This window comes from Megachile rotundata, chromosome 6 (genome assembly GCF_050947335.1).
Source record: "Megachile rotundata isolate GNS110a chromosome 6, iyMegRotu1, whole genome shotgun sequence".
Lineage (NCBI taxonomy): Eukaryota > Metazoa > Arthropoda > Insecta > Hymenoptera > Megachilidae > Megachile > Megachile rotundata.
The window spans coordinates 3,922,853-3,948,728 of NC_134988.1; the positions used below are offsets into that span (position 1 = coordinate 3,922,853).

Below are 25,876 nucleotides of genomic sequence, written 5' to 3' on the forward strand. Positions count from 1 at the left end.
ATAATAAAAAATGAATTTGCTAATGAAAAAAATATTATTATGATAGTTCAAACATTCAAGTTTAAAATGCAAAAAGATTTAATTAATTTCGATAAATAGTTTTCGAGATAAAAATTCATACGTACTAGTTAACTAACCGTATTAGTTAACTAACAAATCAAAATTCGATTTTTAACACAAAAAATTAATTTGTAACACTAATATAATTATTTTATCTAAAAACATTTGAATAATTTATCTCAGAATCGAAGATATTAGTTTTGTCCGTTGTCCGCCGTTTTTCGCCACTGTGCGACGTCTCCTGATGCGTAATTTTCGAGAAACGAGTACAAAGGCGCGGACCGCTCCGTTTGACGGCGGGTACCGGCAAGTGCCGGCGCGACATCGGCATCGGCGCGCGGCGTGACGGCGTGGCGGCTCGGCCGCAAAGGGCGGGCGGCATCGCGAGGTTCGGTCGTAGAGGGATGACCGCAAAGCCGAGGGCACGTGGCAGATTTCGCAGAAATCGGGTGGTTGCTAGGAGACGTCGTAGGGGAATGAAACGTATAAAATAAGCGAGGGCACCGGGCCCGCACTTCATTCTTTATATTTGTCGGTACGAGGCTTCACTTATAATTTGTCGCTACGGGACGTACTTGTTTTGTTATTACGGACTTTACTTTATATTTTGCAAAGACTTTCGGTGCGGGATCAAGTACTTATTTCGGCTTTTGATTGTAATATTGATGTCTATCACTCGCAGACTGAATTATAATACGTTGTTATACAATAATTGAAATATACTGTGCGTATTCACCGTCGTAAAAAGTGAGTTGTTCTGATACAATGGGAGTTCATAGCCCAAATGAACAGAGGAAAATGATAGAAACTGGCCAGTTTTAGATCTCAAAACTAACGAAATTTTTAAGTAATCTGTTTCTGTAATTTGTAAATTTGAAAATTTTACTGATTCAAGAAAAGTGCTGGATCGAATTGTGATTAAAGTGCAAGGTTGAAATTGGACTTTGTGTACCGGCAGATTTGAACGATTTATTTATGGAAACATAGCATTATGAACGTTAATATTCTATGGGATTTTAGATGTTTATGATTATACGTTTTCATTATCATAAATAGTTATTAATATCACAGCATAATAACGACATAAAGTAAATATGGGCACACAAAAACATACACTAAAGATTTTATTTTAAAGAAAATATAAAATTTTACAAAACATCATAATACACTGCTCAAAAGAAATATGGCAGAAATATAGAAAAATTTTAGGTAAAAATTGGCCAAATTTGATTAATGATAACTCCGACAAAAAATCATAAAATTATGCTCTTTTTTTTAAATTTAAGCTTGAGATCTCTACTTTAAGACCCTGTAGGTCGATTTTAGATTTGATGCATCTCTACGACAATAACACTGTAAATGGGAGGTCATGTTTGATACATTGATAATTACAAAGTTTGACGAAATGCATGGACTTGCCACATTTTTTTTTGGCGATACTGTTTACAGGAGCATAAAGTACAAACCTTTATCTTTAATTTCCAGTTCAGAATCATGCCACTAATTCGAAGGACATTAAAATCGTTCGAAGTTGGTTTCAAAAGTTAACAACAATTTTCGCTAATATCTCGAAAACAAAAGCTTTCCGTCAATTATGCAAGAGGAAAAAGTTGCCCAGAACCACGCCCCTAACAACGTATTCGAAGGACATTAAAATCGTTCGAAGTTGATTTCAAAAGTTAATAACAATTTTTCGCTATTATCTCGAAAACAAAAGCTTTCCGCGAAATTTGTATATGAACAAAATTATTCAGAATCATGACCGTGATAAGATAGTAAAAGCGCACTAAAATCGAGAAAAGTTTATTTCAAAAGTTGCCGGAGGCTGTGCGGATCATGTGAGCGATTGCACCTTCTGAGATCGAAGAGAGGAGAGTTCAAATTTCGTGAGAAGCCAATCCGCGGGATGCCAACTGCCTCCAATAAGTCGTGGCTGCTAGATGAACTTGGGGTTGAAAATCTCAAAATTTCCACTTTTTTGCATATCGCGCGAGAACGGTTCGAGTAATCGACTTGAAAACTTGTACAGAAATGTTCCAATGATCCTTCAATCAATCGCATGTACCCAATTTACCCGCCCACCCCCGGGGGTGGATTGAGAGGGTTGGAAGTAGGAACCGCCTCAACGGGTGTTGGTTTCACACCAAGCCCAAACCATCAACAGGAACGATACCGCTGGCACGGAAACAAGTTTTTCCGTGAACTGCAGGTCCAAAATTGACTTTTAACTGTGAAAAAAATGAAAAAACAGCAAGGGGTGGTTTTTTGACAGCGTGTAGCGACCAAGGGGTTGGTGCAAACGCGACCAAACTTTTACCAGGTATAACTGGGGTCGAGAGGAAGCTTCGGCAAAAGTTTTAGCAAAATCGAAAAAACCGCCCCTTTGGGAAGGGTGGAAAATTAGGGAGGGGGTTGGGGGTGTCGCAGGCAGTTAAGCCGGGCATTTTCGGAAAGGCCGTAAGCTAAAGAACCTCATTCTGTAAAAAAATTTCGGATTTTTTCTTTTTTTCTGTCGAATTTAGAGCCTTTTTTTCGGTTTTTCGACCCCCTAACATTCAAGGGGTCGCCGATACCGCAAGGGGGTGGCAGGCAACAATGGCACTCCTGGAGCATTGAGATAACCCATGGGCCCAACTATCCTCAAAATTTCAAAGTCCTACCTCCAACAGAACGTAAAGAAAGAAATGGCTAAATAAAGTGGCGCGTTAATTTTGGCCAGCAGTGTATATTTCTGCCATATTTCTTTTGAGCAGTGCATTAAATTACAGATATAAAAGGTGATATTAAATATGTTTTTTACCCTATATACAATTTTCATCCATGATTTTTAATAATTTTAACTTGTTGCGTAAACTATGAGATATTTCGTAGTCGGCAGTTTTGATACATAGTCTTCTGACGAGATATTTCGTAGTTGTCAGTGAATGGGTTAACCGAAGGGCTTTACTACGCGACACTGCTGCGATTTCAACGCAGTCAATCTCGTTTGTACAGCTAAGGGGATACGCACAGTGTGCATACGATCTAATGCTTAAAGAAAAAAATCGCTGCGGAGAAACTGCATGACAGCAAAGTACAATTTTAACGTGTTCTCAAACACCTCCGGGGCAGCGTGATGATGCGGTGCGTTGAGCGTGCCGCAGCACGCTACGGCAACATCAGGCGAATGCAACAGTACAGCATTAATGTAACAGTTCTCATTTGAACCTATGTAATGTCACAAATCGGTCGACCGCATCCGTCATAATTGCAGCAACGAAAGCGCATACTGTACTCGGCGTAACAGTTTGAGAAAAAATATAGTGTAAACATTTTTTATATATTAACATGATTGTGCATCTTTTATTTTGGACACTGTATAATGAATGCAATGTGTGATCATGATTCTATATCGATTTTGTACATCGATTGGATATCGATGCGTTCGTTTTTACGGCGAGCGCGAATATATGAGTTGGTTGCGAGGACTGTCATTATAAATAATTATTCATTCGTTATTGTGATTTTGTCAATTATTAAAGCCTGAAATTATTTTACAGATCTATTCTTTCATTTTTCGTTCGACTCTTACAATAGTAAAAGTACTGGAGTTTCGAAAAAGGTTTTTATTGAGATTTTCAGGATATAAAGTAGCCAAAATTGAAGCTAAATTAACTGGGGACGTTCTATACTGCAGTGTAACCGTCAATCTCTTAAGGACATCTAAACTTTACACGGTCAGTAAAATTATGTATCGAAAATAGTTTTTAACAAATCGAAAGAATTTATATGTACTTTTATTTCTACTGGAACAATTTTGTTTTATTTTTAGCACAGTGAGGTATTCTTTTTAACACGTTCACGCTGGGGTGACCCACCGGTGGGTCACGCTTGACTGTTCTGAGGGGCGGCGTGACCCACCGATGGGTCACACCTAATTGTCCCGCGGGGCGACGTGCATCACAGGTGGATTTTCAAAAAATAAGTTTATTTTTTTTTTTTTTTTGGTCAACATTATTAACAAAAATTGAGTATTATAAGCATTAACATTCAATATTTTAAATTGATAACAATTATTTATTTATATGTTAAGCATGCAACTCTTTAAAACATTCTAAACATAATGCGGGCTGGCCCTTACAACTTTTACAATATGTTCTTACTTTTTTACTTTTTTTCGCGGCGTATAATCTACTTTGCATTTTCAATAATTGTTTGTAACATTCTTTACATCGTTTTCTTGTTTTTCTGGCAGCCCCTTTGAACAATTATAAAAAAGTGTGTGTTTTCTTGACCGTTTTTTCTTTTCTATTTCACATTCTTCGATTTCTCTGTGAAAAATTCAAAAAGGAAAAGTGCTAACCGCCTCTGTAGAAGAAAAGATAATTTTACCTACCTTTACACTTGATGCAAAAAATGTGCGTTTCGATAACTCAATGTCAAAACTGTTTTGATCTCGTATTTAACGCGTTCGAAGCTTCGAAGGAGTAACAATGTCGCCCCGCCCCACGAAGAAAAATGTAAATATTCGCCCCGGCGTGAACGTGTTAAGATGAAGACATTTCATTCTTCTAAAGTTTTAAAGTCGATATAACTTCTTAAGAAAATCCTTGCAGAGATCGAAAATTTGTTTGCGGTATTGATCAGAAAAATTTGAGGAGAATTTTAGCAACGTAATTAATACACATAATCAACTGTAATGTGGTCCTGTAAATGCCCCATATATTATTTATAAATACTGTATTGCATTGTAAAGTATCTGATATTTTATTCGTGAATCAATTAGTTTTGTAACGACCATCATAACAGAAATATAAATTGTTAATTATAAGTTCTGCATATATGATATTTGAAACAAATTACATGAATACATAAATATAAAATAGATTTAAACGCTGCATGACATTATTAGGATGAAACATATTGTGGGGCTAGAATGTAACGTTGAGTGCGGTGCGTCAAAGCGGGCTACGGTCGATTGTTTTAAATAATTGTGCCTGCCATTAAGTTCTTTTGTACTTACTTAATATACTCATTATCGTTATACATATATGTATATATTTCGTTATTTTTGTCAATGAACTTAATTATATTGGATATTGCTTACATAGTGATCCTACAATGTAGATTAATATATTCCTCAACTTCTTAGTACGGCTAAACTTTACGTAGCGCTGCCTCTCTACATGGCTGAATTCGACGCGAATTACGTGTAAACGACACAGCACTATAATGTATGCTAGGAGAACAATGCTGTTCTCCTAACGGGTATATTGGAATCAAGTATTTGATTTAAGTAATCCATCCATACTCAACCTTCATTTTTTCGGGCTGTATAACAGCTATGTCCCACGGATTATTAACCTTATATTGGAACTTTAGGCAGCGCTGCTTCTCTGTACGGCAGAGTTAGACGCCAATTACGCGTAAACAGCACTACAATATGTGACAATGCTGTTCTCTACGCGAGTACATTGGAATGAAGTTTCTAATGATTAAATTGTAATTTTTCCCAAAGACATGATACATATATTTTAACTTTGATAATTTACGTTTTTAGAAAATTCACAAAATATGTAATTTTCAAATGTTTCCAATACCGTGTATTAGTGCTATGGGATGAGGTCTCGCAGGGAAAAATAATAACTATTTTCCGCCTTTGACTTTCCGTTTATTCTGTGGCAGGTCCACGACCTTACTCCTTGACAAGCAGCGATGAACTAACTAACTTTCATGCTTACGACACTCACCCCCACACACCCTGATGCATTCTCACTCGGAATCATTCTTTCCTCGTCCAAACCGAATCGCTCTCACTCTAAACCAATCATTCAACGATACACGCGTATTTCACAGGCATTCCTCAAACTCGGACACCCAACGCGACACTCGACCCGATGATCCAAACATCCTCTCGCAAACGCTCCGCAGCATTCACTCGGACTCAGGCAAACAACTCGCTATCGCATCTCATTCACACCGAAAATCTTAAGACTAGACTAAATATAATAAATTAGACAGGGACGTGGCGGCCGCTAAATCGACGCCACAGTGCAAAGAGGTACTCCCATGGTGCCTAAACTACGTGGTACCTTTTATTTACATGTAATATACTTTTGTGAAATTTGTTAATAATCTTATAAAACGCGGTGATGGCAAAAAAGTGCGAATCAAGACATGAAAAGAATCATCAATTGAAACGGTGAGTGTGAGTTAGTAGAGTGAACCACTATAGTGGTGCTATGTAATCTACGATGACATTCGCGAAAGTCACTATAGTGGCGCGCCGTGCATAAGAAGTTAAAAATGAATAAATATGTTAAAATATAAAACACGTTGATAGAGGGACTACCACATTTATGTCAAAATTTTATAATTAAAATTTTCGCCGTAAAACGTGATTATAGCATTTTTTTACGGATTTTCAATGACTTTAAAACTATAGTTGTATGATGTACATTCGTTATATAAAGATACCATGTGCGTTGTTTAGAAATCGTAATTATATTAAATTTATATTATACAGTATACATATTGTATGTATTTTTGTTTCTATTGAATATAATAAATTTTAAATACAATTCTCTTAAAAATAAAACGCATCAGCAATTAGATTAAAAAGAAGAATATGTGAAGATAATAAAGAAATGCCTATAAATAACTTCAATTTAATTTGTTACTAAAGGTTCAAATTTTACTTCCTAATCGGGTGTATTATATTTAACATAATCATTAGAAATTAGATTGTACATATCAATTTAAAGAAATTCCAGTTAAGAATTGCAATTAATTTTTGTTTCTAAAAATTTCGACAAGAAAGTATCTTTAATCTGTGATAAGACGAGATTGAATTAAAAATTAAATTTTTATTTTCACTTATGTAAAGTTTCAATTAACGATTGAAATATAATTTTCGTTTTACGACACACTTTATTGAAATTAACGTTTTATTATTAATTGTTTACGTTTGAATTAAAAATTAAATTCATATTCAAAATTACAGTCAATTAAGAAGCACTTAATCATCAAGTATAAATCTGTTCAAATTGGCGTGTTGTAAAGTCTTCTCGATATCTTTAAAGTGATTAAAAACAATATTCCGGTGATTGAATTGTTCTTTTATAGTTTGCTTTTCCAGCGTTTGCTTCGTATTGCTGATATATTTAAGTTGTTTACTTTGAAGCTGCGATAAATCCATTTTTGTAAAAATATAGATGCTGATAACAATGGATAAAATTACGCAATCTACACTGAAAATCGTTAAAATTCCCTAATATTTAGGCGTCGAGAATTTGATTTAGTACTGGAAGGATTTATTTTCTCTTTATTTACTCCGGTAAATTTTAGTTCTACTAACATACTCTGAAAAGCTACAAATTGTATAATATTGAGGATGTAGGTAACCTCAATACGAGCGAGGACGTACTATGTATCATTGTTTATATCTATTATCCGCTTGCAAGTAAATTCTAGTTTAGTTTCTAATAAATACCCGATAAAGTCTATACATTTCTTGTTTTAGTATCAGCGTACAAAACCTCTTAACAATTTTACTGTCCATTGAATGTTAAATACGACTTGTGGTTTATTTCAGCAAAAATCGTAACCGATGCGTCCGAAAGCGCAGCTAGTAGGTGGTAATAAACAAAATAAGAATTATTTTGTGGGTGTTGCATCGCCTTAGAATGCGATGCAGCTATCTTTTGTATTTTTACCAGACAATAGACCGAGGATCCTGGACTGACCGTACGGGCAATAAGTTTATGAAGCCATTGACCATTTTTCGTTAGCAAAAAATACCTTCGCGTCGGTACCCAAGTTTACTGCTTGGGACCAGCATGTTTAATTTCCTATTCCGTTATTTTCAATCATCGTTGTCAGGGTCAGAGTGCTTTTTCACCTTATTACCTGCTACGGGTTTTTCCCAAATCGCGGAATCCCTCGTGCGTCACCCCTTGGTCGCGGCTACTTCCAGGGGTGACCATTTCTTGTGCGAGGGAGGTGACCATTTCTTACGAGGGCGGTCACCTCTCAAAAATCAGCTACCAATGAACGTACACATCCCCTTCCTAATTAGAGATTCCGAGGTAACATCGACAGCTACTTTGGCGAAAGACGACAGAACTCAGTAATACAACGAACAACACGTCCCTAAAACACGAAAAGGAACACGATACTATCAGAATCAACACGCGTCTAAGTCGCGAACAGTAATCAGTGAACGTCTCAAATATCACATCTAAATCACGAACGAACTCATTTGTATCTCGAGTAATAAAGACCGAAACCACGAACGAATCGACTAATATCTCGAACAACGAACCTTCAATCGAATCATCACATCACAATTATCACTTAAAACCAGGCTCAGAGCTCGTTAAATCGTGACTGGGCCAGAATAGTGTCGGGTGCCCGAATCCGCGCTGTTCACGCAACAGTGGGTAAGAACGGCATTTCAATAGAATCCTCATTTCCAAGGAATTTCATTATTTTCATTATACTTTTGGACCCACAAAAATTTGTAATAAGAGAAAAATGTTGGAGTCGGGATCTGAATATGAAGACAATTCAGACCAAAAGAATTTTACGAAATAAAGAAGAAAAACAACTGAACGACTGAAATGTTATCCGTTTTGTCGACGATTACAATTCATTGATTCCGAAAGAGAGGCAATAAAACCTATATTTTTTAAACTAGCAATGCAAACATTATAATAAACATATAATGTTAATTGCTTGTGTTCACCGTAAAGATGTCCGAACTTTGTAGGCGTTATGCACGCTTGTGCCAACAAAAAAAACTAAGGTTCTAGTACTCGAAGGACCACCCGATGCTTCGGGAAAAAATGACTAAGTGTCTAGGTTTGAAAATATTATGATAGTTTATTTCTAATGCTATTTGGTATTTATGTTGTTTTTCTATCTGTCTAAAATGTCTAAATCTATAATCGATGTAACCTCGATAGGGATGTTCTTGGCGGGGGAGGAATGTTCTGATTGCTTGCAAAAATTGTGGAAACTAGAGAAGGGAGGTGAAAGTTTCCGTCCTTCTTGGGTTTTTCCCAGTCGTTACCTATGACTAATTTTGGCCCTTGACCGTGGCAAGTAATAAAGTCAAGCAGCGCGCTGACCGTGGTAAAACATTCGAGAAATAACGGACTAGAAAGTTGGAAATGATGGTACCTGGTGACCATATGCGAAACAAAGGAATGAAAAAAGCTGCGGTAAGAATCGCGGGTCATTATGGTTTCATGAGTTTGCTGCTGCCACGGAACGTTTTACAAAATTTCAAGGGATCGGCTATAAATCAACTAAAAGCTAAATACTATGAATTTACAAGCTAAGGATAAACCAAATATTCACAGTTAAATGTATGACAAGTCTTAACATATAACAAAAAATTTGTCTATTAGTGCTTGCCAATATTTTTAAAATTGAAATATAAATTCTTAAATATCTCCCTATAACAAAAATGTACTTGACCACTGTCAAAATAAGCAGTTTATTTAACTCTTTCACATTAACTTATGTTTTCACATGTATGGGTGATACTTAAGTTTCTATACTGACATGTGTATTATTAAAAATTTGTTCACTTTCCTACCACGAAAATTTTCGCATTAATTAAGGTAAAGGTACTAGTACTTGACACTTTAAGGAATTTTTTGCCTATTTGTTCACATAGCTCAGGCTAAGTTCACTTTATAGAAAATTTATGATTAGCAGTCGCTGCGCAAACTATTCTTCTATTATATTACAACAACTATTCATTCCTGATGGCGGTTGTAAATTTTTTTCTTTTTTTCTTCTAAACGTGTTGTAATTTTGTAAACGCGCGCGGTTGAAAGGAGCGAATGAGGGCTAGAGAGAGAGAGAGAGAGAGAGAGAGAGAGAGAGAGCAAGAAACAAAAGGACGCGAAACGGCCGGAATCGAGTGAGTGCGATTCATGCAGAGAGCGAGTGTACAGTGTAAAGAAAAATATAGCAGCGCATCATAGACATCGACTCCGAATCATTTTCCTTATTCTTTCCTTACCCTAATTTTCTCCTTTCCTCCCCAATTTTCCCTTTCCCCCTTTTCCTCCAAAAATACTACAAACGTAAAATTTGATTCAATAGTTGACACACAATAAGAACAGAAAATTTAATATTTGACATCCTTTTGTTTCAGTAGGTGACATAGGGAGAAAATCCAATTAATGAATTAGTTTTGATAATGTGTGAATACAGAATTTTTTTGAACATGTGTGAACAGCGCGGATTCGAGCACCCGACACTATTCAGTCACAACTTAATGAGCTCTGAGCCTGATTCCAATTGATAGTTCGTGATATCATGTTCAATTAGTTTTCGTGTTATAGGTATGCTGCTCGAGATATTAGTCGATTCGATTCGTGTTTTAAAGTGTTTATTATTCGATGTATAAAAGCGTTCGGTTCGTGATTTAAAGTGTGTTGTATGAGATATTACTGTGTTCTCTTTGTGATTTAGATATGTGTTATAGGAGATATTATCGTGTTCTGCCGTCTTCCGCAAAAGTAGCTGTCGACGTTACTTCGGAATCGGTAATTTGGAAGGGGATGTGTATGTTCATTGGTTGTTGATTTTAAAGAAGTTACTGCCCTCGTACAAGAAATAGTCGCTCCTGGAAGTAACCGCGACCAAGGGGTGACGCACGAGAGATTCCGCGATTTGGGAAAAACCCGTAGCAGGTAATAAGGTGAAAAAGCACTCTGACCCTGACGATGATGGTTGAAAATAACGGAATAGGAAAGTAAACATGTTGGTCCCAAGGAATAAACTTGGGTTGCCGACGCGAAGGTATTTTTGTTAACGAAAAATGGTCAATGGCTTCATAAATTTATTGCCGGTACGGTCAGTTCGAGATCCTCGGTCTATTGCCTTGTAAACTGTGAAAAGATAGCTGCATCGCACTCTAAGGCGATGCAACAGAACATTTAAAGAAGTTTATTTTTGAATTTAAAAAAAAATATTGAAAAAAATATTTAATAATTAAGGGTTAATATGAAGAATTAATAATAAATATTTAATATGAAGAATTCGAACACTGCTCATATCGGAGGTATCCTCATATCAGTTTTTTATTGCATTTTCTTCTGCATCAGTCAATACTCTGGCTGGGCACATTTTTCTTTTAATTGGATTTTTGCCTTCAATCTTGTATATTACCTTAAATGAATCTATACCAAATAAATGTAACAAGATATTGTAAAATATTTTGTACAATTTATTCGAAATTAAAACACTATGATTTTTCAATTGCTTCAATGTCGCAATCAACATATTAAAACTTAATGCAATTTAAATACTATAAAGTTAAGTGAAAGAACATTGGTGTATCTTCTTTATGTCACGATCACTTTAAAAATTTAATTGTGAGTGAAGTAGTTAAAAATTTCGGAACTATTCTAGTAAACTGCATCACTATTTTTCCCGTAGCGATTCAATTATGGCGCCTATCGGTTAAAGGAAGCCGTATCTCGCTTTGAAATCACCTAGAGCAGATCGTGTTTTTGATAGGTAAGAGGAAAGGATCGATTCTTACGATAAAATTGAAGAGGAGGGTACAATCATCAACGGTAAAGTCACATTCATGGCTCGTAATTCCCTGTCCCAGGAAATATGTGACGGACAAAAGGGTCGATGGCGTTATTAAGAACACGGTTCAGGCCTATCTCACACAGAACCAATGTTTGCCTCTCCATCACATTTTATGCTTGCTTTCATACTGCATAGACGTTAATGGAAATGCTCCTATTTCGAAGTTTCGCTACGTTATTATCAGCACGAAGTTTAACTTTGTGAGATTACTCCTAATCTCCAAATTGACAAGTTTACAAATTTTCAAGTCCTTCAATTTCAAGATTTTCAAACGCTAAAATCTCCAAGTCTCAAAGTTTTTATATCTCCAAGTTTCCAAGTTTACAAATTTTCAAATTTTCAGATTTTTAAAAGTAAAAATTTCGAATTTTTTAATTTCCAAATTTTCAAATTTTCAAATTTTCAAATTTCTAAATTTCTAAATTTCTAAATTTCTAAATTTTCACATTTCCAAGTTTTCAAATTTTTAAATTTAAAAATTCGTGAATTTTCAGATTTTCAAAAGTACAAATTTCAAATTTCGGAATATGTAAATTTTTAAATTCCCAAAACTGTAAGTTTCCAATTTCCGAGTCTATAAATTTTCAGACATTTAAATCCACAAATCTACAAATTTCCGAATCCATTAATATTCGAATTTCTAATTTTGAAAATTGGTAATTAGAAAATGTTGAAGCTTGGAAGTTTGTGACTTTAAAAGAGTTAACAGTTTTTAATGTTCTACTTATTGAACATAAAAACGATTAAGTTCCTTGATTTGCGAATTTATAAGTTTAGTTAATAAGTTTTCTTTTTCAGAAATTTGAAAATTAAAAAAGAAAATCTCTCACTATTTTTCGCGTATTTCGTATTATCTTGCAATAAAACATTTAACAGTCTATGTTTATACAACATTTTTTTATCATTTTTATTTATGGAACACGCCAGTAAAGTTTTATGTACAAAACAGGGACATACTGTGTTGAAAAGTAAAACTGTACGAAATCATTTTTTACATTTTATATAGTGTTTTACTAAAGTGTTGAAACTTTGTGTTAATATAATATTTTCGTCTGCATTTGCATAAGAAATATGTTTGTAAAACTTAGTGGTAAAATAGTGCAACACCCAATATGTGTAACGTAAGGGGCGTACAACAGGTTACTGATAAAAAAGTAAATGAACATAAATCACCAACAGATGTAATTAGGGCAATTAAACAGTCAGTATGCTTCATTCCATCAATTTCATTCGTCTCATTCATGATAAATTATTAACAGTTAATACGAATTTATGGTATCCTATTCGTTTTTTTTTCTGTCGGAATTAGTTCATATTTTATTGTACATGTGAACGTATAGTAATATTTAAATAAAACAGACATTGTAACAAAATATTTTTCATAATTATTTATTATTCATTACCTACTATTATTTAATCAGAAAGAACCTGATATTACACGACGTTTAAGACAGTATAATACATTTATTTGAAGTTTGAAAAATATCATTTTACTATTATATTATTACTATGATATTTTTAAAAAAGTTTTAACGAAATTTAATTTACGCTAATATTTCGTTACGTTATTTTAAACGTATTTCAATTTATTCTTGTGTACGAAATATAAATAATAAATTATTCTAATATAATTCCTTTTGCTCGTTTATTTTAGTGCAAAAGTTGGTTTTTTTCGTCTACGGCGAGGACTCTCATAACTCCTGTTGAAAAGCTAGTTTAAGATAGGTACTTACCAACAATTCTGGAAAAATCTCAGTTCTCATTTTGATATATTTTTTAATTAGTTTAATGTATCTAATATTTTTTAGATAGAATGTCTTGGTAAAAGATATGCAAATTAGTAAAATATGCAAATTCATTTTAACGAAATGTTCATTTGCATTTTTGGGGTACATCGTTGCTTTCATGATGAAAATGAAGTTGTGGAAAAGTGGACGTTATCATACCATTTAACTTTTTTCTCCTACCTCTTACTAAATTCGAAATAAACAGTCCGTGGCCATCGAATTATGACAACTATAAATTTTTTGTACTTTATACGTTTTCCATTAAATTTTCATCTTATTTTATATTTGAATTTACAATACGATATAATAGGTGCTATTATAAGCTACATTATTATAGCAGAATACGGGTGTTGAATTGTTATGTTGAAGTGTTAGCCGACTTGTCTCACAAAGTGCTTATTGATTTTAGTTAAATTGTAAAGAAAACAATGATAATAATGCACATTTCAAGAACGAAGTCAAACAAGTAAACGATGAAACGTAAATTAATATGCATATTGATTCTATAACTTGACGAGAATCAACGCAGATTTCAATAAAAGCACACTCATAAATTATGTACAATCCCTGGCCATCGAATTAGAACCACTATAAATTTTCAGCATTTTGCACGTTTTTTGGAAAATTAAAAGGCCTGTTCAAATTGTAATCCTATAAATTATTAGCTACTAACATGATGCACTTCTACTGTACATAACATTAATAACACATGTCAATACCTTGCATTTTCTCCTTTTCATCTGATCACAGCTTTCGGCATGCTCTGTATACATCGTATGCTTTATATTTTCGTTATTTTCCCACATTCCTGTAATTCTTTTCAACTCGGATAATGTGCTTGAAGAGTGGTAAACTAGTTTTTTTATTAGGCTGTAGACATTTTCTATGGCGTTCACCTAACTTTATCTCGCGCGTTATCGATACTCGAGTCTGACGTAAACGGTTGCACAGCCTTTAATCGTTCATTGCGCACACAATTTATTATCACGATAGTAACAAATTGTTATATATATATCGTTATCAACGTTTTTAGTAATAATTTTGCACGACCTAAGACAATTTGCAAATGTGGCAATGTTATAGCCATAGAAGTGAAGTTTTGGTACGTGGTCATTAATAAGCAATGGGAACATGTAGAATTAAATTACCTTTTAAAAATGTAATTTTTTAGTTATAATATTAATATCAATTTTCTTATTATTATTTTTCATTGTCGTCCATATTAAAATTTTTATTTGTCGATATTATATTTGTAATGCATGTAAAAGAGGATCGTTGACATAATTCTGTTGTTTAATAGCGATTTTATCATATCGCACGTTTTGACGAGTTATCGTGTTACGCAATTCTTATTATTATTAATTGTGCATTAATATTCGCGTAGTTATTTTCGTTTATTCACTGAACGCGATAACAGCTTCGCTAGCATTATTATTATACAATATTATTTTCCTTTTCAAATTTATATTATTACTACATACTATTGCTTTTCGATGGAAATTCCTGTTTAATTATGTCCTATATTACTTTCCTTTTAAAATTCTTATTATTACGCACTATTATTTTCTTACTAAAATTCTTCTTTTTATTATACACCATTAATTTCCTAGTAAAAAATGCTATTATTACTCTCTATAACGTTGCTATTAACATTTTTATTACTATTGTAAGCTTATTATTTCCCAATAAAAATTCCTATTACTATTATGCACTAAATTTTCCTATTAAAATTCCTATTGTTATTACAAGTTTTCTTTTATACCTAATCAATATTTATTACATTAGACCTACCGGATGTTTGAGTCCACTTTTAATTAAAAGAAGATAATTTTTGACACATTCATTAATTTTTAATGAACGACGTAATTTACTAATGTTCTCCTCCTAGCTTGATGCTAATTTGTGGACTTCATTTCAGTAGAATGATTCATCTTTGAACACAAAAAACTCGAGCAGTGGCATTATCTGACAGAACTTTCCGGTAGATTTAATATCTAGGCTCACTTTATCAAAATCAAGGTACCCTTTTTACATTCTTAAAACGTAATTTAACTTTATATATTATCATCGTGGATTCGTACTACAATCCACTGCATGGTGTACACAAATCCTATTGCAGTACATGTTCTCGATAAATATCATCTTGATAAGTACCTGTTAGAAACGCCCATCTCTCTATCACAAGTGTTCTCATTTTATTTTGTTGCATTGCTAGATAACGACGGAAAACATATGGTGCCACGTTGAACTGCCATATTTTTTATTGTATAAAAGATACGAGTATATGTATAGGGTGTTCTATGCAACTGACAAGGAAACATATCGAACCGGAACACACCGATTTTAATGAAACTTATGAGAAAGATAGTACTTAAGAAAATATTTGACATGTATTTTTTTTATCGGCCATCGTTAATATTGATAGGGTGAAAATAGTCCTCAAATTTAAGGGCTGAAGTCATATTTTTGAGAATATCTCCGGAATTAAAGGAAATAATTGGATGCTTCCTTTTGTAAATTGTTGGTTTTTAAATAGGGAATTTTTGTGCCTAAAAAATTTTTAGTAAACTTTATTTGTTTAAATAATATTTTAAAAATTTATAATTTTTAACCGACTTCGAAAAAGGAGGAGGTTACTCAATTCGATCAGTATATTTTTTTTTTTTCTTTTTTTTTTTCTATGTATGTTCGCGCGTTACGCCTAGCTGGATGAACCGATCGGAATGAAACCTTTTGCATATGGAAGGTGCTGACTCCCCATTGGTACCATTATCAAAAAATTTTTCATTTTTTAATTGCAAAGTGTTGTTATTGCAAAAAAACCGGCAACTTTTTTCTTTTTTCTATGTATGTTCGCGCATTACGCCTAGCTGGGTGGACCGATCGGAACGAAACCTTTTGCATATGGTAGGTTCTGACTCCCCATTGGTACCATTATCAAAAAATTTTTCATTTTTTAATTGCAAAGTATTGTTATTGCAAAATAACCGGCAACTTTTGAAATAAACTTTTCTCGATTTTAGTGCGCTTTCAATATCTTATCACGGACATGATTCTGAACAATTTTGTTCATATACAAATTTCACGGAAATGTTTAGTTTTCGAGATATTAGCGAAAAAAATGGTTATTAACTTTTGAAATCAACTTCGAACGATTTTAATGTCCTTCGAATATGTTGTTAGAGGCGTGGATCTGGACAACTTTTTCCTCTTACATAATTGACGGAAAGCTTTTGTTTTCGAGATATTAGCGACAATTGTTGTTAACTTTTGAAACCAACTTCGAACGATTTTAATGTCCTTCTAATACGTTATTAGTGGCATGATTCTGAACAAGTTTTTCCTTATGCATAATTGACGGAAAGCTTTAGTTTTCAAGATATTAGCGAAAAAAGAAATTGGAAAACGAATATCCATGTTGTCTTTTACTTAATTATGCTCATGGCATTTACGCAGACAAAAAAAAGCCCGGAAGAACTGTCTCACAGTATCCTATACAATTCTCCCCATTCCACTAAAAAGCGTTAAATAAAATAATTTTCAGAAAAAAAATACACCGACTTCGAAATGCACTAAAAAGTATAAAATAATTTCTATTTCCTAATGAAGTAATTTCTATTTCATTCAAACATACAATTACGTCACAGATATGAATGAAACCTATTTACTCGTTAGGTATTATATTAAATACATTTCAACCTTTTCGGAGGCGACACAAAATTAAAAGATTATTTTGAATATGTTATTTAATTTTGCGCCGCCTCCGAAAAGGTTGAAATGTATTTAATATAATACCTAACGAGTAAATAGGTTTCATTCATATCTGTTACGTAATTGTATGATTGAATGAAATAGAAATTACTTCATTAGGAAATAGAAATTATTTTATATTTTTTAGTGCATTTCGAAGTCGGTGTATTTTTTTTCTGAAAATTATTTTATCATTAAAAATATTATTATTTTTACAATCTTTTACAATATTTTAGACATTTTATATTTCTTCATATATGAGATATGTTATACTTTGAATACTGTCAAATTTTTAACGTACCATTTTCTTTAATCTATAATTTGATGCTGTAATGTTACCTGCGTCATTCAACGTTATCTAATTATTATTACAACGCTAAGAAAAATACTTTCCGAAACAAGCAAAAAATGTGCTTTCTAAACATATTGGATCAAGCAAAGCTAACTAATTATTGCCACAATATTAAGTGAATATATACTTTTACAAACAACTACCTCACTCAAAGCTAACTGATTACTGCTATAACATTAGAACAAACAAAGAAAGTTAAAATGTTAGGTACAGCTTGCATTCAGTAATCGTTCATTGTTCAGATTTCGATTAAAATAGAATTCAAAATTCGATTGTAGGGAAAATACGAGTCTGGTTTACCGCATTTAGACTATAATGTGCGACAGAAGTATGACATGATATTATAGAACAAGAGAGTGAAGTTACACAAATGTACAAGAAAAAATCGAATATTATTAGAAGACATGTTTTCTTATGATTTCAATATTTCAAAAGGGGAATCTGGAAACTGGGGCAGATAACTGCCCCTTTTCTAAATAAAAATTGAAAATAGTTTGGTATAACACGCCTTAACTTTCTGTGACCTTATTTTTTATATGGATACACCGATACACACGCTAAGTTCAATTGCGTTTTTATTTTAATGCAATCTTGTTAGACAGATTGGCACCTTTATTATTCTACATATACAAGTACTAACTCAACATCATCGAAATATTAATACGTCGCGGAATATTTGACATTTTATGTCAAGAATGTATTTTAATATAAGTATTCAAATGTAGAATGTTATTATAATATGTTCGAATGTCCCACCGTTGCACTTCAAACATTTTTACGGAGTTATTCCAGTTATCGATCTACATAAGAAACAGTACACAGTTCTATTTAATACTAAAACCATTAAATCAGTCAAAAGACCGTTTTATAAGTTCCTTATATTAATCTATTGTATAATCCCCCGCCACCGTATTAGGACAACATACGAAAATTTCACTATTACGACTATAACATTGTCGTATATGAAAAATTGTCTTAGGTCATACAAAATTAGAGAATAATGAAAGCAGTAATGATCGAGAGTAATAATGATAGCATTCTTTAATAGGAAATTAATGGTGTATAATAAAAAAAAGAATTTTAATAAGAAAATAATAGTGCGTAATAATAAGAATTTTAAAAGGAAAGTAATAGAACATAATTAAGCAGGAATTTCCATCGAAAAGCAATAGTATGTAGTAATAATATCAATTTGAAAAGGAAAATAATATTGTATAATAATAATGCTAGCGAAGCTGTTATTGCGTTCAGTGAATAAACGAAAATAACTACGCGAATATTAATGCACAATTAATAATAATAAGAATTGCGTAACACGATAACTCGTCAAAACGTGCGATATGATAAAATCGCTATTAAACAACAGAATTATGTCAACGATCCTCTTTTACATGCATTACAAATATAATATCGACAAATAAAAATTTTAATAGGGACGACAATGAAAAATAATAATAAGAAAATTGATATTAATATTATAGCTAAAAAATTACATTTTTAAAAGGTAATTTAATTCTACATGTTCCCATTGCTTATTAATGACCACGTACCAAAACTTCACTTCTATGGCTATAACATTGCCACTGTTCGGTCGCGAACCGAAACCTTTGCCGCGGTTAAACGATTTATTGCAGGGCCCAAGCGGTTCGGCGCGTAAGCCATCATCAATAGTTTTTACTTTGGAATACGGGTCACCGGGGACCCTATTGTCTATCACATCCGGCCCGAACGAATCTTACCGTAGACATGCACGTGTCATAAACCAGCTACAGCTGTACCTCTCGCTTAAACAATTTTTGACGAACAAAAAGCATAGAGTTTTTCTTGACCGTTACTTTCGGAAACGCGAGGGTATTTAGGCGATCTTTCGTACAACAAAAATATAGTCGAACGTTGAAGCTTACACGGTTCGGAACGAGAGTCGAAAAAGTCAATCGTGACTTAGAAGTTTCCGCGTAACGCGACGTAGCATAGCCAATGCAGGGTGGTTCGGAAATCATTCACGACGCCATTCGAGTGAGACCCTGCACTCCTCGAATGGGCCACGGTAGGGTGGTTAAGTCACACACTGTATACTGTTCGTGCGAGTCCTACACCCTCGAACGGGCCACGGTAGGGTGGTTAACGTACATACACTGTACACTGTTCGGGCGAGCCCTACACCCTCGAACAGGCCACGGTAGGGTGGTTAAACGTACACATCAACATGATCCGAGTGAGTCCTACATTCTCAACTCGATCATTGTGAATAATCTCACGCAACGTGAATTATCACTCAAAACGAACAACGCTGAGCGAGACTCTGTTCTCCGCAAATCGAACGACATTGAGCGAGACCTTGTTCTCCTCAAAACGATTCTCATTCAATACGCAATCAACACAACGTACACATACTCGTACACATTTTCACCGTTGAATCATTAACGAACACATTTTTTGTAAGGGGTTTTTTATGCCGCAAGGCTTTTTCCCCTAATTCGAATCGATAGAGCCAATAAACGATCACGACTTTTCAGGCTCAATTGTGTCTAAACAATTTTTATTTATCCTCTTCCTCAATCGAATTCATATATTCCTTGAAACACGAAATTTCTCCATGTTGGACAGATTTCGACGATACAGCCACATTTGCAAATTGTCTTAGGTCGTGCAAAATTATTACTAAAAACGTTGATAACGATATATATATAACAATTTGTTACTATCGTGATAATAAATTGTGTGCGCAATGAACGATTAAAGGCTGTGCAACCGTTTACGTCAGACTCGAGTATCGATAACGCGCGAGATAAAGTTAGGTGAACGCCATAGAAAATGTCTACAGCCTAATAAAAAAACTAGTTTACCACTCTTCAAGCACATTATCCGAGTTGAAAAGAATTACAGGAATTTGGGAAAATAACGAAAATATAAAGCATACGATGTATACAGAGCATGCCGAAAGCTGTGATCAGATGAAAAGGAGAAAATGCAAGGTATTGACATGTGTTATTAATGTTATGTACAGTAGAAGTGCATCATGTTAGTAGCTAATAATTTATAGGATTACAATTTGAACAGGTCTTTTAATTTTCCAGAAAACGTGCAAAATGCTGAAAATTTATAGTGGTTCCAATTCGATGGCCAGAGATTGTACATAATTTATGTGTTACGGATAGAACTAGTCGAACAAGGCATTTCAGAGCATAGAATGAAAATTTAAAAGTATACAGAAGATTTAACGGATTTAGCAGGGTTTTCGGGGGCGACTGGTCAAAAGCAGCAGGCATGGCGAGTTTCCATGCTTCGAAGCCCTACGTGCACGGGGAAACCTGTGGCCGTATTCGTCGAACATCATGAGTGTTTCGGCATGAAAAACACCATCGTAGCACCGGGGGTAACCAATCCGCCCGGGAGTGGTTGTGCTCACCAAAACACCGGGGGCCACTCCGTTCGGGAGAGGTGAGAACCCGGGCGAGGACGAGCTTGCTTGCTCCGCGCTCCGGCTAGCTGTCAGCGGGATCGGTCGCACTCGAAGACGATAAATAATTAATTTTTCTAAGAAATGTACACGTGGCAAATGGCACGTGGCAAAAGCGGCACGTGGCACATGCTCTGAAATTCCAAGTAAAACGCCAATTAATAAGTATTTGAACCACCGCGAAATGCCGGCGAACCCAGGTGCGCACTTCGGCAGAAAAGAAAGACACTTCTCGGCGACGTCTCCAAACAAAGTCCTATATCATTGTTTTCTTTACAATTTAACTAAAATCAATATGCACTTTGTGAGATAAGTCAGCTAATCGCTTGATCATTCAACACCCGTGTTCTGCTATAATAATGTAGCTTACAATAGCACCTATTATATCGTATTGTAAATTCAAGATCTTATGTAACAGATTAGCTACCTCATTTCGCGCGTGTTTCTCGACGGTCGCATGCCGCCCCAGATCGGTTTTCGTGCAACAACCAACATTCTACTGCAGTGGCTAATTTTTCGAATATTCCGTACGTAGCTGTAGGAAATAGAGTAATGCGACAAAGCAGCGATTATTGCAGCACGTTGTGGATAATTCGCAACTGACCTAATTTCTCATTCAAGGAAATACCTGGCAAGCAGAAGGATTGGAGACGATGTCGAGGACACTGGGAAAATCATCCAGGAGAAGATGGTTCCCGGTGGCAAAACGAGCCAAGTTTCATGGAAGATGGAAGATGGTGATTTAGCTGTAGAACGCTCGAGATCGTAAATCATAGAGGGAAGTTGCGGTGCATCGGATGGGAGAAAGCCTTTGGACGATAACGAAAATTCGATAAGAAACTCACCGCTCGATTTATGGACAATTATAAAAATATCAATTTGTTCATTACAAATGTATTGTGTATACAGTGTGTTTTGAATGGTGAAAAATGAAAAAATATGTTAAAAATGTGGAATAACATTTTTTCGTACGTAGCTGTATTTGCCCCAGTTTTTACCACTCAACTTTACCAACATACCAAAAATAAGAAAAAATAGCATATTCACATAGAGTTTCAGACACTTTATTAAAAAATTATAACAAAAGTGCAAAATGTCTTCGGACTGCTTTGTTTTTCGATGCCACAGTGTGCCCCAATTTACTTAAAACTTTACCAGCATGTTCTGCAAATAAACATGATAAGAAAATGTTATTTAAACATGGGATCCCAAATGTTTTATCGAAAGATTATGAGGAATATACGAAATGATGAATGATTCCAGATGTTGTATTTTATGCAGTGAAGTTGAAGAAAAAAACAAATAACTTTCAACGATTTTAATTAGTTAAATTTTGGAAATACATACTTATTCTTCAAATAATTGGCATCATTTTTAGAAATAAATTTTACTTTAAACTAATAAGGAAAATGCACGACTTATGGAAAATCGATATGTTTCAAATATAATACAATTAAAGGCAAATATTAATTTTATAAAGTTATAGGGAACGCGTATTTTTTATTGTTTTAAAATCTTTACTTATGAAAGTTTGAAAATTTATGAATTTTAGAAATCGTACGTTTGTAAACATGCAAAATTGAAAGCTTGCGAGTTTTGGCATTTGTAACATTGTAAACCTGTAAATTTAAAAATTTGAATATATGAAATTTTTCAAATATAAAAACTAATCAATTTTGAAGTCTCATAATTTAAATTTTGCAGAATTTGGAATATTTAAAAACAACTAAACTTGTAAATTAAAAAATTTGAAAGTTTCAATCTGAGAACGAGTAAACTTATAAACTAAAAAATTTTAAATTTTCTTCATTTAAATTTTTGAAAATACGGAATCTTAAATATTTGACGTGTAAATAAACTCAAAACTTTTAAAATTTGATCACTTAAATTTTCAAAAATTTTTAAGTTTTAGTACTTGACAAGCAAACTTGCAAAGTTGATGAATTTTTAAATTTATAAATTTGTAAATTTGTTAGTTAGATTATTTGAAATCGACAAATTTAAAAATTAAAATATCGAAGAGTTTAAAAACTAAATAGTCTCAACCTTTTTCTGTTTGTGACTTTGATAAGTTGAATATGGTATTTAAAATTTTCTAAATTTATGTGTTTAGAAAATGATACATTTGATAATTTCAATTTCATTAAAATTTCTACATTTGAATATATGAAAGCTGATAAATGTAGAATTTATTAGCAGTGCATAACAAGTTTTATTAAATGAAATATATATCTGTATAAATCAATAAATTTAATCTGCGCACGAGGTGATGTTAAACCCGAATAAAACACAAGATATCATAACGACATAAATATTTTTCAACGCCTAAATTCGATGAAATAAAAGAATCTTCGTAGTAAATTTGTGAACTTGTAAATTTAACATTTATCAAACTTGAATATTTTGAAGTTTACAAATTTATAGATTAAAAAATTGTATAGTCAACAACTAAATAATTTTTATATTCAAAAGCTAAATTATTAAATTCATATTTTGAAAATGTGTTAGTTTGAATTTTTAAAAATTTCTTAATGTGCATAATTCATTAGTGCGCGTATTTGAAAGTTTGGAAGTTCTTTTTTTTTCATTTATTTGTTTAAAGTCGCATCAACCGCTAAGGGTTATTAGCGACTCGGAGAGTACATTATTAGAGCTTGTTGTACAATTTAGTCATTTTGAGGTACTGTAGTAGATTTTGGATCGATGTGTTGTCCTTCAGATTGTCCTTTAGGGTTGGTTTTATGTTATACCGTTGCCTGATTGGGATATATTTTCTGCAGTGGATGATGATATGTTCAATTGTGAGGTGGTCATTGCACGTTTCGCATATTGGTGGGTCTGCTTTGTGAAGGAGGTGTTGATGGGTCAGTTTAGTGTGGCCTATAATAATTCGAAATACTATCACTTGGTCTGGTCTGCCTAATTTCCAGGTAATGAATTTTTCGTAAAAGTCGTTTTTTATTAATTTTATACCGGGTTTTGTTAATGCATTCCACTCTTTGTTCCAAAAATCTTTAATTTTTTCTTTAAGAGTGGAGAGTAGGTAATGTTTCCAGATGTGTGCTGTTGTCGAGGTGGTTGGGGGTATTTGAGTTGGCTGTTTCTTTAGCTGCGCGGTCTGCTTTTTCATTGCCAGTTATATCAATGTGGGAAAGAATTCATATTATTGTTATTGAATTGTTCTTTTGGCTTGATCTGGTATAGGCTTCTTGAGATTCTTGGATGACTGGGTCACTTGTCCATAGTTTCTGTATTGCTGACTTGGAAATTTGGTAATTTTACTTTTGGAAATTTATGTACCTGTAGGTTTGAATATTTAAAAGCATTAAAATATATAAATTGATCAATTTATAATTTAAAGATTTAAAAGTCAGATATGTTGAATTTTAAAAAATGCGTCTGTTACAGATTTTATCATTTAAAATTTAGTAGTTTGAATTTTTCAAAATTCGTACATTAAAACCTTCAATATATAAGGGTTTGATGGAACTTTTTAAAATTTGTTATTTAAAAATTTAAAGATTGAAAATTTTCAAACACCGTTGAGATGGAATGATGATATTCTATTATGACTACTTTCTGGTCAATTGTGAGTTAGACTGGACATTTTCGCATTTCAAAAGGGTCAAATTGATTGTGCGTCATTTGTTGGAAACGGACCTTTGCATCCGATTTTCTAGAGAATGGGGTCGAAGTTCAAAAGGAGGCATATATATTCGTGATTAGCCTTATGAGATCCTTAATTTTATGTTAAAAATGACACAATCCCTTTTGAGAGAAAATCTGCTCCAAACTTAGCCTCATACTTTAATATTTAAAAATGTTTAACTGACTGTAAATTTGTAAATTTACATAATTAGAAAGATGTAAATTGAAAAATTTTTATGTTTAGAGAATAGTCAATTTGAAATTTTGGTATCCTGGAAAGGAGTAAATTTAAATTTAGAAACTTGGATACCAGTAAATTTCACAATTTGGAACCTTGGTGTAGTACATTTGAAAATTTGGGTTGGTACGTAGTAAATTTGCAAACTTCGAACATTAGAAAATTATAAATTCGGAAATTTAGTATCTTGGAAAGTAGTAAATTAGAAAATTTGGAAATTTGGATAGCAGTTGTTTACTTCGAAGTTTGTAAATCCGTAAATTTTCAGAAATAAACGTTTATGACCTCGTTAATTTGTAAATTTCAAAATTACTACTACATATTTACTATTATTTATAACTTATGAATGTATAAATCACCAAATTTGACATTTCCAATATTTGGTAATATATAAATTTGGGAGTTATCCATTTCATGTAGGTCATGAAGAAATACATTATTTCAAGCTCAGCACAATATGTAGATAAATATCATTAGTATAACAAGCTTCATCGTATCTAACAGTCATAATTAACCTCTTAGGCACAACGCGCCACTATAATGCTTTTCGCGGATACCACCTCTTTGCACGACAATCCACTATAGTGACTTTCACGAATGTCATCGTAGATTATGTAGCACCACTATAGTGGCTCACTCTACTGACTCACACTCATTATTTCAATTGAATAATCTTTTTCATATGTCTTGATTCGCACTTTTTTGCCTTCACCGCGTTTTATAAGAGTATTAACAAATCTCACAAAAGTACATTCCATGTAAATAAAAGGTACCAAGTAGTTTAGGCACCATGGGAGCACCTCTTTAGACTTATACACGATATTCGAAACATTTGGAAGTTACATATTTCGTGAATTTTCTACAGAAGTAAATTATGAAGGTTAAAGTATATGTATCATGTCTTTGGGAAAAATTAATTTAATCGTCAGAAACTTCATTCCAATGTATTCGCGTGGAGAACAGCATTGTCACATATTGTA

The 25,876-nt window shown here is 33.4% G+C and overlaps 1 protein-coding gene across 1 annotated transcript in view; it reads left to right on the forward strand.

The window, feature by feature from the left end:
* The window catches only part of LOC100882346 (uncharacterized), a 177,486-nt gene extending 155,134 nt beyond the window's left edge, over nucleotides 1–22,352 (forward strand). The window contains exons 6-7 of the mRNA XM_076532829.1: nucleotides 21,429–21,537; nucleotides 21,632–22,352. Coding sequence (XP_076388944.1) covers nucleotides 21,429–21,537; nucleotides 21,632–21,756 — 234 coding nt within the window. The 3' untranslated portion in view covers nucleotides 21,757–22,352. The remainder of the gene's footprint in view (nucleotides 1–21,428; nucleotides 21,538–21,631) is intronic.
* Nucleotides 22,353–25,876: the final 3,524 nt, after the last annotated feature.